At 31.6% G+C, this 15479-nt stretch overlaps 1 protein-coding gene across 1 annotated transcript; it reads right to left on the reverse strand.

Annotated features, from left to right (window-relative positions):
* Positions 1-158: 158 nt before the first annotated feature.
* Positions 159-14538, reverse strand: LOC117181699. The gene is made up of 3 exons (XM_033374626.1): positions 14475-14538; positions 14259-14358; positions 159-7936 (listed from the first exon to the last, which is right to left on the reverse strand). The coding sequence occupies exon 3, from the start codon at positions 7925-7927 to the stop codon at positions 1031-1033; it is 6897 nt and encodes a 2298-aa protein (XP_033230517.1). The 5' UTR covers positions 7928-7936; positions 14259-14358; positions 14475-14538; the 3' UTR covers positions 159-1030.
* Positions 14539-15479: the final 941 nt, after the last annotated feature.

Below are 15479 nucleotides of genomic sequence, written 5' to 3' on the forward strand. Positions count from 1 at the left end.
TGTAGTTTTACACCATCATGAAGAATACAAGTATTATTACTATGCTTATTAATAAGAAGTGACACATTATATGTATATAATATAATATAAATAAAAATTCAGTATTATTGTTTGAAAAAAAACCGTTTTATTTAATTTTTTTATTAAAGTACTAACAATAAAAGACGCGTAAGGATATGGAAGACAATAAACGAATACACCAATTTTCTCGTTAATTAAAAGAGTAATTTACGAATTCAGTCTATTGAAATTCTATTCAAATTCAGTCTATTTTAATCTTTATTATTTTTATAGGAACATTTCCTTTGTCTTTGAAAGCACATGTTACTGTTTAGAAATCAACCATTTGCATTAATACGTTTATTCTCCATGAAACTGACCAACAACTACGACATAGTTTGAAATTCACATCCATTCACATTTTAACATACAGATGGCTCGCAATGTGAGCGGTAACGAAAGCGAAAGAAACGTTACCGGTAATGACTGTGCTTTTCCTGCTGAAATTACGGAGAATATTACCGCGACCCAACTCTACCTGTAGTAAGCCAACATTTTTGGCGCTAAGTTTTGAATTACTTAAACTTCAATGACATTTCTACTATAAAGAAAATTATAGGTAAAAAATAATTAAGAATTTAAAATCCATATATAATTTTTTGAAATTATATACTCTAAAGAGTAGTTAGAAAAAAGAACTACATTAAACATTGACATTCCACCCAAAAAAGTTTTGAATTCAAAACGTATATTTTCCGTTCTTATTATTATTTCAAAAGTTATAAAACTTTTTCTCTCAATTAAAATTAAATCAGGCTCGGTAAGTAAGTAAATTATATGCACTTAACGGAACATTTTATTCTCCTCAACAGAGCCTTTAAAAAAAAACATAGAATTCTAAGACTTGGTACAAAATTGTATATAAAATATATGACTTTGGTTAACTTTACTCAATATTAGAGACAAATATACAGTTTTTATCGTGAATACAAAAAGGAACAAAAAAGGCTTTGTGGAAATAGACCCAAATTTAATTTGACACTTTTCGTAGGCGACATAGTTCCTCTTTAAGACGAGAATTTTCAGACTTGACGAGTTCCTCATTTGCTTTTAGACGTATAATCTCTTCTTTTAATAACAAATTTTCCATGAAAAGTTCCTTCTTCGTAGGTCCAGATTCTGAATCGCATTCAGAGTCACCAGTTTTCGACAATAAATCTTCTATCAATTTTTTCTCATCAGTTCCAGGTTCTGATTTGGATTGAAAATCTTCAGTCGCGGGTAATAAAATCTCCTTGAATATTTTGTCCTTAGCAGATTCAAGTTCTGTTTCAGATTCAGGATCTTCTACCTTGGGGAACATATCTTCAAAGGATTCGAGAATAGCAGATCCAGGTTTTGATAAGGATTCAGAGTCTTCATTTTCTTTTGTAGACTCAGATTCTGACTTGAGTTTGAAATTCTCAGAATCTCCACTGATCGGCAATAAATCGTCCTTTAATTTTTCATCAGCAGCTCCACATTCTGATGTGGATTCAAAATCTTCAGTCATCGGCAATAAATTCTCCTTGAATAATTCGTCCTTAGAGGAGTCACATTCTGATTTGCATTCAGAATTAGCAATCGGAGGCATGAAATTGTTCTTTAATGCTTCGCTATTAACACTTTCAGATTCGGATTTGGATTCAAAATCCAGCTCCTCCAAAGGCAATAAATTCTTTCTCGAAATGTCGTCTTTAACGGAATCAAATTCTGCTTTAGATTCAGAATTCTTAGTGAGCAATAAATTCTCTTCAAGAGATTCAGATTCTAATTTTGATTCAAACTCCCCAGTAGACAATAAATCGTCCATCCATGTTTCAAAGTTCACAGAGCTGGATACCGATTTAGTTTCAGTCTCTTCAGTCGTCAATAAATTCTCGCCTAGAGCAATTTCGAATTCGAATTCAGATTTACATATAGAATCCTCAGTCAGCAAGAAAATATCATCTTTTAATATTGTGTCTATAAGAGAGCCAGATTCCGGTTTGGATTGAAAATCTTCACTACTAGATAATAAATCCTCCAGTGTTTTGACGTTATCAGATTTGGATTCTGAATTTTTAATTTTTGACAAGAAATTCTCATTGTCCCTTAAGAACAAGACATCTTTCATGAGAAAGTCATCCACTGATCCAGATTCTGATTTAGGTTCAGAATTTTCAGTGGTAGACAATAAATCCTCCTTCAACGTTTCACCATTTGTAGATCCCGATTTTGATTGGGCTTCAGTATTCTCACTGATGAAAGCTGTTTGAACATTAGCAGGTCCAGGTTCTAATTTGGATGAAGAATTTTCCAAAGTATTGTTAGCCAATCCCGAATCTGATTCAAAATCTTCAGCAGGCAATAAATTCTCCTGGAATAATTTGTCCTTGTGAGGTACATTTTCTGATTTAGATTCAGAATTCTTTGAAGTAGAAAATAAATCCTCCTTCAATATTTTGTCATCAGCAAATCCAGATTCTTTAGATTCAGAATCCTTAGAGGTAGACAATAAATCCTCTTTCAATATTTCGTCGTCAGCAAATCCAGATTCTTTAGATTCAAAATCATCCTTCAATATATTGCCGTTAGCAGTTCCAGGTTCAGATTCCAGATCCTGCTCAGGGATAAGCAAAACACTCTTTACGAAAATTTCATCCTTCTCATCTCCAGATTTAGATTTAGATACAGAAACAGAATCTGCTACAGATTCAAAATTCTCAGTAGACAGTGAATTCACCTTCAATATTTCCTCCGTAAGAGATCCAGATTCCGATTTGAATACAATGTTATTAGCAGATCCGGATTTTTCAGATTCTTCAGTGTTGGGTAATAAATCATTCTTTAATGTTTCGCCGTAAGTAAAACCAGATTCTTTAGATTCAAAATCATCCTTCAATATATTGCCGTTAACAGTTCCAGATTCAGATTTCGATTCCAAATCCTGCTCAGGGATAAGCAAAACACTCTTTACGAAAATTTCATCCTTCTCATCTCCAGATTTTGATTTAGATACAGAAACAGAATCTGCTACAGATTCAAAATTCTCAGTAGACAGTGAATTCACCTTCAATATTTCCTCCGTAAGAGATCCAGATTCCGATTTGAATAGAATGTTGTTAGCAGATCCGGATTTTTCAGATTCTTCCGTGTTGGGTAACAAATCATTCTTTAATGTTTCGCCGTGAATAAACCCGGATTCTCTAGATTCAGAATCCTCAATCATAGACAATAAATCACCTGTTAATATTACGACGTTTGCAAAATCGGACTTTGTTTTGGATTCAGGATCCTCAGGCGAAGACAATAGATTTTTCTTCAAACTGTCGTCATCAAGAGATCCAGATTCTGATACAGAATCCTCAGTGGATGTTAATAAATGCTCCTTGAATGTTTCACCAGTTGTAGATGCAGATTCTGATTTGAATTCAATATCCTTATCATATTTAGATTCTGATTTAGCTGCAAAATTCTCACTGATCAAATCCATTTCGACATTATTAGATTTAGACTTGGATGGAATATCATTACTAGTTGAAACTGTTTCAATATTAGCAGATTCCGATTTGGATGTAGGATCCTCACTGTTTGAAATATTAGCAGAGCCAGATTCCGATTTGGATGCAAGATCCTCCGTTAATGATGATAGATACTGCTCTAAATCTATAGTGGTGTCCGCAGATCTAATTTCTGATTTGGATTCAAGACCCTCATTATGATCAAAATCCGTTTTAGCTACCGAATTCTCACTGATTGAAACTGAAACTATTTCAACCTTAGCAGATCCAGATTCCGATTTTGATGCAGGATCCTCAGTTAATGACAATAGATACTCCTCTAAATCTATAGTAGTGTCAGCAGATCTAGATTCTGATTGCAAATTTGCAGTGTTTAATACATCTTCCTTGTGTGATTCGTCCATAGGAGGACCAGTTTCTAATTTAAATTCAGAAGTCTCAATAGTGGACAATGGATCCTCTTCAGAAATGTGGAGATTAATGGATTCTGATTTGGGTTTAGATTCTTCAATCTCCTTGGAGGATCCCGTTTCTGAATTATATTCTAAACCTTCAGCGGTGGACAATTTCAGCAATAATGTTTGAATAACTAAATCCTCAACTGATCCAGATTCTGATTTATCTTCAGTATCTTCGGCGTTGGGCAAAAAATTCTTCGATATTTCCAAGTTACCAAATTCAGATGCTGGCTTGAATTCAGAATTTAAAATGGTAAATGAATCCCCCGACTTTTTCAGGTTAATGGATTCAGATTCCGATTTGTGTTCAGCATCTTCCGCAGAAAGCAGTGATTTCTCCTTCAAAATTTCCTTCATAAATTCGGACTCTAAATTGGATTCGGAATTCTCAATCGTGGCGAATAAATCTTCTCTTAAAATTTCATCGTTAATAGATTCAGATTTTAATTTCGATTCAGAATCTTCAGTGGACAACAAATTTGCAGAGTCTTCTATTGTGGTAAGTTTCAGCAATAAATCTTGTTCGACTAAATCTTTAGTTGATTCAGATTCTGATTCAGGTTGGGAATAATCATCGATGAACACGAAATTCTTGATTTCCATAATAGATTCCAATTCTAATTTGAATACATGATTTTCAGTTGTGGGCAATAAGTTCTTATTTTCAAATTCCGATTTAGATTCAAAATCCTGCTCAGGAGTAGACTTCAAATTCTTGGCAATTTCAACCTTAGCATATCCAGATTCTAATTCTGATACAGAATCCTCAATGGACAGTATATTGTCCCCAAACAATTCATTCCAGATATTTTTAGTTCCCAACTCTGGTGTGCATTCAGAATATTGACTTTTGGGAAATACATTCTCCTTAAATAAGTGTAGAGTAGCAGATCCACTTTCTGATTTGCTTTCAGAGTCTTCAGTAGCGGTCAAAACATTCTTTTCGAATGTTTCCTCAACGGCTGGTTCAGATTCTGATTTCTGTTCAGAATCCAGATTGTTAAACAATAAATTCTCCTCAGAAATCTTGTTCTTGGCATAGTTGGGTTCTGATTTGGATTCAGATTCACCAGTGGACAATTTATCATCTTTAGCTCCTAAATCTGTTCTTAAGCCTGAATTTTTACAACCAACTGATTTAGGACGTCTCATTTTTCGCATCATATATCGCAATTCATCTTTTGCAGCATCAAACAAATAATTGTTTCTGCTAATAGGAGCCTTTCCCTCAGATTCTGCAGTTTCAATGCTAGATATTAGCGGACTCTCAATTTTTATGGCCCTTAACGCTTTTTCCAAGTCCGAAAGATGAGAATCATCAGCCAATCTCTTTGCTTCTAAACTCTCAAGAAGATATTTCCTCAACTTAGAATTTTGAACATCTGGCTGGTCGAAGTTACAGTACATAAGAAGATATTTATTCGAAAAACGCAGGCCTTCAGTTTCAAAATCTCTCTCCGGCACTAAAGAGACAAAAGGATTTAAATCGCAAAAATCGTAGACAACGGAACTTTCCAAAAGCTTAGAAACCCTCTCGTGATCTTTTTCAGCTCGTTCTTTTGATCCAGAAGTCATTACAAAGGGAACATTTAGTTTTCTGATCGTCAATATATTTTCTCTGCAGCTGCACTTCTCTATTTCGCATTCGTGGATATCCAAATTATATCCAACAACAATGTCCGGTTTCACAAAGATACTGCTTTGAACAAATTGCTCATAGTCTAGCGGATACGACTTGATGCTCAGATTTTTTTCTTTTACTTCGGGGAAAGTGCGATTTAAATTCAGATTCGTAGTTTCCGGCCCGACGAAACTGATATTCAATGTCTTCAAATTTTCCATCCAGTTAAAGAAAACACCCCAGAATTCATAGTAAACATTAGCTGCGTTCTTCGACCCTATAACGTGAACCACAAGCGTAGAATTATTTTCTATATCACGTTCATTTCTAAACTTTGGAATCATTAGTTTTTGTATCGCATAAAGCAAGGTCAAAGGCTTTGTAAGTAGTTCTCCAATTACAACACGATTGTAATTAAGATTTTTGTCTACTGCATCTTCACTCTCCAGTTCAAGATGCAAATCTATAAACTCTTCTATTGAACCCGGTAAATTTTCCTTCACACCTGGCACATACTTATACTTTGGTAGTGGATTTGGCAGTTTTTCCTTTTCAAAGAGCTGCAAGCTCAGTTGAAAATCATCGCATATTTCTTTATGATGCGGAGAATCATTGTGCCTTTTACAAAGATGTATTCCACATTCACAGCCTTTTAATTTACTAAATTCGCCCTCGTGGCAAACAAAACAGGTTTTCGGGAAGAGAAACATCTGTTGTTGATATATCCAAAGTTTCTTTCCAAGTTGCGACTCTGCTTTCGATATGATATTCAACTTCGCTCGAAGCCATGATTCAGGATCTGTTTTTTTACTTCCCATTAAATCGATTTCACCATCGAAAATACTCTTCATTCCAGATTGTTTCAGCAATCGTTGAATCGCTTGACACGTCTCTTTATGTTTACTCCAATCTTCTTTTCGGTGTGGCTCAGAACAGTAGAAAATCATATTGCAGAACTTGCAGAAAGTTGATATATCCTGAGAACGACAAACTATACAAACGTTTGGGTAGAAATATACTAGAGGACTTCTTGAATCTTCTCGTCTCTTCTTTGTGAGCCAAGAACAATTCTGGAAAAAACCAGCCTTGCATAGAGTGGTTCGGCCTTTGGTAATGATTAAACGCTGATTTATTCTACTAACGCCACCATCTGACCACTCTCTCAATGGTTCTAAAGCCCCGAAGTCATTGGGTCCCTCATAGCAGATCAAGGAAGGCCAGAAAGTTGATTTCAAACTCTTAGCCAACACTTTGGCCATCGTTTCTGTAACGGATGTCAACACAACAGGAACACCGATTCGACTCAAATTTTCTAAAAGGAATTTCCACTCCACATTGACATCGTCGTTCTTTGAAATCTCGGCGTTTAGATATGCAAAGATGTCCGGTTTCTTGTAGATTCTGACTTTTAAATAATTCTTGTAGACAAGCTCGTTCGTCTCAATAATAATCCTTTTCTTTTTAGAAACACAATCATCGCAAAGTTTTGCTGTCAGCTTTTGAGATTCTCTTTGCTCGATGAAAACAATGTTAAGGACTTTTAAATTTGGTAGAAAGTGCAAGAGAAGTTCCCAGATGTCACTGTCGGTCACATCACAGCGGATGTGCAAAAGAATTTCAGAAGCGGATTGCAAATTGAGTTTTTTCATGGCGTTGAAGAGAGTCAATGACATGCTGAGAATATTCGAGGCACAAGCCTGTTCGAGACGATAGTCTTCCCCTTTAATTTGTTGATCCAAGAATTCCTTCATGGAATGAGGTACTTCAGAAGAATCCTCGAATCTTGCAGTGTCCGAAATGTTCTCAATCAGTGTGAAAATGGTTCTTAATTTAGCTGGATCCTGCATCTTTCCATCGAATTCGCGAAAGAGTTTTAATGAATGACAGTCTTTTTCGTGTTCGGAACTTGAAGGATGTTTTGCACAAAAGTTTGCACAGAAACAGGAGGTGCAAGTTGTCAAGAAGTCTTGTCTGGTGTCGTGACAAACGAAACAAGATCGTGGCATTAAAAGCATTTGTTCTTCTTGGAGAAGAAGATCTCGTCGAAGTTTTGATTTGACTGCCCAGCACATTTTCTTTCTCTCTTTTATCCAAGTGTCCAAGTCTACACCAGACAGTGATTCGTAAATATGAGCTACTTTCTTTTCTCTCATTACGGACCATATTGCGTCACAAAACTCCTTATGCATAGGCCAATCTTCTTTTTGATGATCCGGTCCGCAATATAAGATCATAAAGCAGCGATTGCATGGTGTTACAGAGTCTGTAGCTTCGCAGATGAAGCACTCGTTTACAAAAAACGACATGTTGGACACCTGAAAAATACGCGCACGGTATAAAACTTTTATTATTATTTTAATTTCGGGTATCAAATCTGGCTGTCTTCTACAACAAAATTTAAAAAATGTATTGAATTAAATTCAGAATAAATCAAAATTTACATTCCTCAGCATTAAAATTTAATTACGAAATTCTTGGAAATTAAACATAGGACGAAAAGACAAAACCGAAAAAGAGAAAAAGCGAAGAAGGCAACCTCTAAATCTCCTTCTTTCATTTTTTCTCTCATAGTTTTTAATTTTTTTTAAATCACCATGTTAAAACCCATCTTTCATCTTCTTTTATCATTATTTTCTTTTAATTTCAATGAAGACAATTAAAAGAAGGCTGTTTAAATTTAATATTTAAAAATAAATAGATGGTAAATAATAAAATTTGACATGCTAATACAACATTTAAACAATGCATACCATTTAAAGCAAAAATATCTTTTTATAAATCAATATTTTGTCACTAGTGGTTCTAAAGGGTTCATAACAAGAAAAATAATGAGTTTCGTTACAAGGAATACATTTTATAATAGCAAAACTACCATTTTTCTACGAATGAAAGATGTCGTTCATTCTTTAATACAAAATATTCCAAGGGACTTCTAATTCTTTCAAGTGATTTCAAGATATTTTGAAAAATTTCAAAGGATTTTGAGTGTTTTTAGACCAATTTAGGAAATTGCAAAGAAGGCTATGGGATTTAAAAAAATTTTAAGTCATTTCTAGACACTGTAATAAAGTGTGAAATATTTTAAAGATTTGGACAAAATATCTATGAATTTTATTAGTTTAAAACGATTTCAAAAGATTTTAAATGATTTAAAGCGCTTGCAATGAGCTCCAAAATACTTCCGAGCAGATCACAAAACTTGTACAGAGTTCAATGGGTTTGAAGAATTTGTATAAATTACAAATTATTTAAAAATTTTTTTGGGATACACCTCCAAATAAACTGAGACATTTTTGGCTGAAAAAAAGCATAAATGAAGTTGAAATAATACAAAATATGAAAAAACTATTTACAAAGCATTAGTGATATTTGGTAATTCGAAAAAAATACTTGAGAAAATAACGTAGACAATCGGAAAAATCGAAAAATCCGTGGGATTTTAGAAGACTTCAATGGATTTAAAGACACTTCTAGAGACTCCGAAGTTATTGTCCGTTGAGTATATTTATAATTATAAATTATACTTATCCAACATCTGAAATGGAGTCCTTGCATCAATTTTAAATAATATACATTTTAAATACTGCATAAAATTCTAAAAAAGCATAATGCATTCCAATTTTTTGTTGAATACTTCATTTTTGATAAAAAAAATATTAACGAAAAAGTATCAAAATCCCTGTTGGAAAATTCGGTGACCTTGAAACATCACATCCTGCAAACTTCTTAAACAATCACTGAAGTTGATTTATTGACTAATAAAGTATCTAGCCGATAGCTAGCGAGAGTTTAAATAACGATTACTAAAAGAGATATTTCTTTACCCCAAATTGTCGAAAAGCAGTAGCCAGTCGTAACCGAATTTTAGTAAAAAAATATGCCAACTGGACGGACACATTCTCCTTGGCCGCTGCCCGCGCGGGACTTCGCGCAAAGTTTGAGCGTGCCTAGGGCGCGTTTGTACGCTCTCGCGCTTCGTGGTTGTTTGCGTACGTTTCATGCGTATACTTTAATTACATTATTTCAAATATCATAAATATTATAACTTAAAATGAAAACTGTGTTTTTAAATAAGGTTCTCAAAGCATCTACGGCTTTGACGATTACATTGTCATTACGAAATTCGCGCTTCGCGCTCTATAATTTATGTGCAATTGAAAAACTCGCATATATTTTTGAAATTTGGATTTATATTTCTTAAACTATTAAAACAATTTTTTTGTTCCTTTTTTTGAAAATTTTAAAAATGTTGAAAAGCATGTAACTTTTTGAATTTTTTTCTAATCGAAAAATTTAACTGAGATAGTTTCTAAATATATTTGATAGCTAGTGAAGAATTCAAATGAAATTTCCTAATCTATCAGAAAAATATTTTTTTATATTTTTCTGAATATTTTCAATATTATATAACTTTTCTAATTCACATCGAAATTGAACATTTTATTTGGATAATTTGGAAGCCTTCTATCCATCTGTAAAAAACTTTCACAAATTTACAGATTTTGAAAATGCGCTAAATTTTTTTATTTTGGCTTTCATCTACGTTATTACGGTTCCTCTTATTCACGAAGAGCCCCGCTAACTGGGTTGGTCTCTGAGAAGCCGCCAATTTTTGGTGGTGGGCTAGATGAGAATCTCGGATCAGTGCCCTCATGCATAGATTTTATTGTTTTTTTCTGCGTTGTGCCCATTTAGTCTCACGAGAAGCTAGAGAAATAAGGAACAACCCCTGCAGAGCCCCACTTACTATTACTTACTATAATTTGCTTACAACTATGGGATTCAACGTGGTGTCCAAAAGTCTCCGTTCAGACACCTCCCTTGTGATCGCGACATTCTCGCCTCAACTGAGGGGAGCCGTGTGTCCAGGAGGCTTCGCTATTGCCTCCTAGAAGGATCGCTCTTAGTTCAAGTCGTTTGCGTTAAAAAAATATATATTTTAACATATTTAAAGCGATTGCAATGGGTCTTAAAATATTTTTGAGCACATCACAAAATTTTGTAATGTTTGAATGGATTCCAAGAATTTTTAGAAATTTTAAAGTATTTTAAAATATTTTTGCAATTTTCAAATATTTCAAATGATTTCGAGAAATTTCACAGCACTTCCAAAAGTACTGCAAGCAACTTTAAAAAATTTCAAGGAATTTCAATAGATTTTAAGGCATACCAAAAAATGTATAAGGTTTCAGGGACAATACATATTTTTAAATTGATTATAGATTTTTAAATTTATTGAAGTTTTTCAAAATACAGTTTAAACTTCGAGCATTGCCGCAGTTTTTCGCTCAAACAAATAGTTCATTTTGTTTTACATATAAGAAATCAAATATTAGGAAAACTGTTAGTCATTCAAAATTATTTTTAATCCACTTTAAAAAAATGTTGCTATGATATAATATCAAATTTGTATACTGTAAGGTATGCGTGTTTCTTGCACAAAGATTTTAGAAACTATTGCAATATCAAAGATAGCTAACTAATCATTGTTTATTTTACGTTTCGCTAAATATTTAAAGGCTTTGTTTTTAAAATAACGCGCGGAAATGCTCGGAGTTTGTTAGCTACATAAATTTTGTTTACAAATAATTTAAAACTTATACCCATTAATTTCAGATGGAGTATAACTTACCCTAAAGAGTATGGAAACACAAAACTAAAAAATCAAGGGATGTATTTGTATTCACTTTTTTTTAAATAGCTCCTACCTGGCTTGGCGTTATGCGACATTCGGTTATGATATAGAAGAAGAATTTTAAAAAAAGATTCTAATGTATACAGAGCCGGTAAAAATATGTGAAAATATTGGAATACTATTTTTACGATGTATATGATGTTGACTTTAGCGTTTGAATTAATATGGAGTGTTATGCGACAATTAAAATATTATATAAGTGTAAGAACGGAGGATGTTAAGGGTTTAGATTTTTTGTTTGTCTAACTGGTAAATTCGCTATATACATTTTTGAGAGGCCGTGACTACGTGTAACGAAATTTCCGTACAAGTAGCCGATTTTTCGGTACGAAATCGGGGACCTGAAAAAGGGACTATTTATGACGAAATTTCAGTACAAAAAGGAGGATTTTTCCGTCATGTGAGGACTCCCTATTTGAAATCCTTAACTCTAAATTCTAAAATATGAAACCCTCTTATTCATGATTACCTCCTTGAACCCAATAAAAGTGGCATCTGTGCATCTAAATTCTTAAACAAATGTTGATAACATTAGTTTATAATTAATTATCATTATAAAAACTAGTTTTGGGCAGGTACGCGACCAGGCATTCTGGGTACTTTTTTACTTATCATTTATAAACTAATTTATCTAAAATATTGAAACTTTATTAAATTGTTCTTTGATGAAAGTACTCTATTGAGATATTTTTATAAACTAATTATTATTCAACGAAAGTGTGGAAAATGTCTGAGAGTTAAAAAGTGGTCAACTTTTCGGCAGTAATTTGTTAATATATTATGTGAGTGTAATAATGGAGAAAGAATTTGATTTTTGTTGGTCTAACTGATAAATCCAATGTACACATTTTTTTTTATTATTAAATTCCTAGTAGAATCGCCATAATAGTCAACAGCGTATATTTTTTAACATTTAATTCAATTTTTTAGGAAATTAAAAATAGTTTTTTTCTCAAAATATATAAAAACTCCTTCCTGCAGTTGCGAATATAAATTGTACTGCCATCAAAACCTAATTTAATACAATTGTATAATAACGTAACTATGACTTATTTTTCTTATAATCTAATATCTAAAGGTCATATAAAAACAGGTACCTAAATACCTACTTCAATAATAAGAATCACAGGCAACTATTTTTACATTCCAAACCTAAAAGTTTTTAAAATCCAATTTTTTACAAATAACTTTTTATATCTCAACATTTGAAACTGGAATAACGAGGTTTTAAAATTATCTGCAAACTTCCCTAATAAAGCGTCTTTAAAAGAAATTATAATATCATGAAAAATATTTATAAAAATGAATACTTAATTTACTTAAAAACTACTCAGCCTTTCTGTTACCAAAATTTATTTTGTTTTCTTATAGAGACAAAATAGCAACAGCGAAAATTTGCAACCATCATTTTTACACACACACACACACACACACACACACACACACACACACACACACACACACACACACACACACACACACACACACACACACACATATATATATATATATATATAATAACAAATTTTACTCTCTTTAAACAGCGATATAAATTTTTAAAAATAGTAGTACTTTTTGCGCTTTTATAATATACATATACTAATTAACAGGGTGAGTTTTAATATATGAAACAACTTCACAGCCATTCCTCGGTTCGCAAAACTTTTTACAATATTGTTAAAATCAAACACTCAATAACTCACACATATGAAATAGAAGTTTTTACAATTTTGCAACTAAACCATTTTAAATGGAATGCCGTGAAACTACAAAATGTGTATCTAATATAAATTTATTGAACATTTTAAGAATACATAACTCCAACCTATCATTTTCGATGTTCTAAATTAAAGAATCAATTTAAAAATTCGTAAATGCTCAAAAGTAAATAATTTTAAGAATAATTTTAAGTGAAAAACTTTACAAATTAAACGATTTAGAAATAAAAATAAAAAATGTTTAATCAGATGTTCAATTATTTTAACATCAGGACGTTTCAAAAATAATATTTTTAAATTGTTCTTTAAACATAAAAATTCGACATTTTCAATAACTATTTAAAAACTTTACAACTGAAACAATTAAGATTGTAAAGCTCACAGAATAAATTTAGTGATCTGGAAATTTAACGATTCAAGGCATTCTATTTCAAACAATTCAATTTAAAATCGTTTAGTTTTCAACATTCAATTTATAATTTTAATTGAACAGTCGAATGTTGCTAAATATTAAAAAAAATTCTTTCATTTTAATTAGAAAATCCCAAATTGAATAGTTTAAAATTGAATATTTTAGACTGAAATAATATTGGAATAGGATTTGAAATTTTCACTGACTAGTATATATAATAATTAAATTTTTTTTTTAATTTTAACTTATTTTAAAACTGAAGATATATAGCTAAAAGTTTCAATCGGACGTTTATATTCGTTTAACTATTATAAGGCTTTCGAATTGGAACAATTCAAAATTTAATGTTAAAAACTATACTTTTTTATTTTGAACACATTCAGAATCCTCTTGTAAAATAGATTATAGTTCAGTTTTTAATACTCAAACTGCAGTTCAATTTTGGGAATAATTCATTTTTAAAGTAAAAGATTTTAGAATTATTGCAATATTGTTAAACTGAATGGTTTTAGTATTTCGTGGGTTTTATAAATAAAAAATACAGCAATTTAACCTAGAGCTCAAGAAAAAGTCAAGCTCCAACTTATTTTGAGTTTAATTAAATCATGGAATATGAAATTTGTAATATTTCGAGTGATTGGATACATTTTTCTCCTAAAAATGTAGAGTTCCCAGTTGAAAAACTAATTCGCTGTCATTTCTCAGTGTTCTGTATCGAATAATTCCCGGTATTTCCCACAAAATATAACCAAAAAGTAATATGAAGAAAGCTACACGCTTTTTCTAAATGAAACAAAAAATTAATTGCTTACCTCTTCATCACTTTCGAGCCTTTCCGAGTTTCTCACATCAATTTGTAGGTTATGTTATACTTTTGGTAAATATACGTGGTCCGTAGGATGATATAAATTCCTTCAAGTCAATATATTTGATATTAACAATAATATATTTTTACTTGTCATAGCATTCCTTTTATATACAATTATTGGATTATTTTAGATAAGTATATATTGACGGTATTTACTTACATATTAGAAGAGATCCGGCGTTTGTAGCGTTTGTTTTCTAGCAATGTTTATGTTAGGCCAGCCCATGCCGTTACAGTGATCCCAGATCTGAAACGAGTCCCCATGCCGATGAACTAATCCGACAGTTGTAGCTCCAATAAGGACGGCTGACATTTGTATTGTGTTGCATGGGCGAATCTTACAAATTATTAAATGAATTAGTTTTATCGGAGAAATTCATAAAAAGAAGTCAAGGAACGTATAGTGAAGATTCTGTATTTTTTATTAAGTGCGCGCAAACTAATAAGTGTATAAGCCATGGGATATAAGTATATATCTGTTTGATGCCACCAAAAAGATCTGGATATTCCATTTTTAACCCAATCTATTAGGAATTTTTAATGAAGAAAAAAAACCAATCATAAATAACATTTTAGAGACTTATATTTAAAGATTTCAAAAAATTATCAAAACAAAATATAAATTTTTCAAGATTTCAAAATAAAATTTTTGATGGTTTTTAAGGATTTTCAAAAGTTTAAAGGTAATAAAAAAGTTTCTTTTATAATTCCTGCAAACATTTTTAATTACTTTATTTTGAAAAAATAATCTTAAGAGAATATAGAAAATGATTTTAAAAAACATCCATAATTGTTGAAAAGTAATTTAGGACATTTTAAAGGATTTTTTTTTAATTTTTCAGAATTTAATAAAAATATTAGAAAAATGTAAATTCTTTTTATTTTAAAAATAATTTGAAATTGGAGCACATTCCAAAAAATTCAAAACAAAATGAAGATTTTTTTAAGTTGCAAAATAAAAATTTTAAGCTGCTTAATGTTTTTGAGAGGTTTGAAGACGATACAAACATTTGAATTTAAAAAAATGACTTTAATTTTAAAAGTTTAAAATGCAAAAGAGTTCCTCTTAAGGGCATGTGACACAGCTAAATACCTATATTACCGACCTCACTTTTTCCGTTCACTGAATGTTTTTTTGAACCTAAGAACTTTTTTTGTAAATAAA

Source organism: Belonocnema kinseyi, chromosome 10 (assembly GCF_010883055.1).
Source record: "Belonocnema kinseyi isolate 2016_QV_RU_SX_M_011 chromosome 10, B_treatae_v1, whole genome shotgun sequence".
Taxonomy (NCBI): Eukaryota; Metazoa; Arthropoda; class Insecta; order Hymenoptera; family Cynipidae; genus Belonocnema; species Belonocnema kinseyi.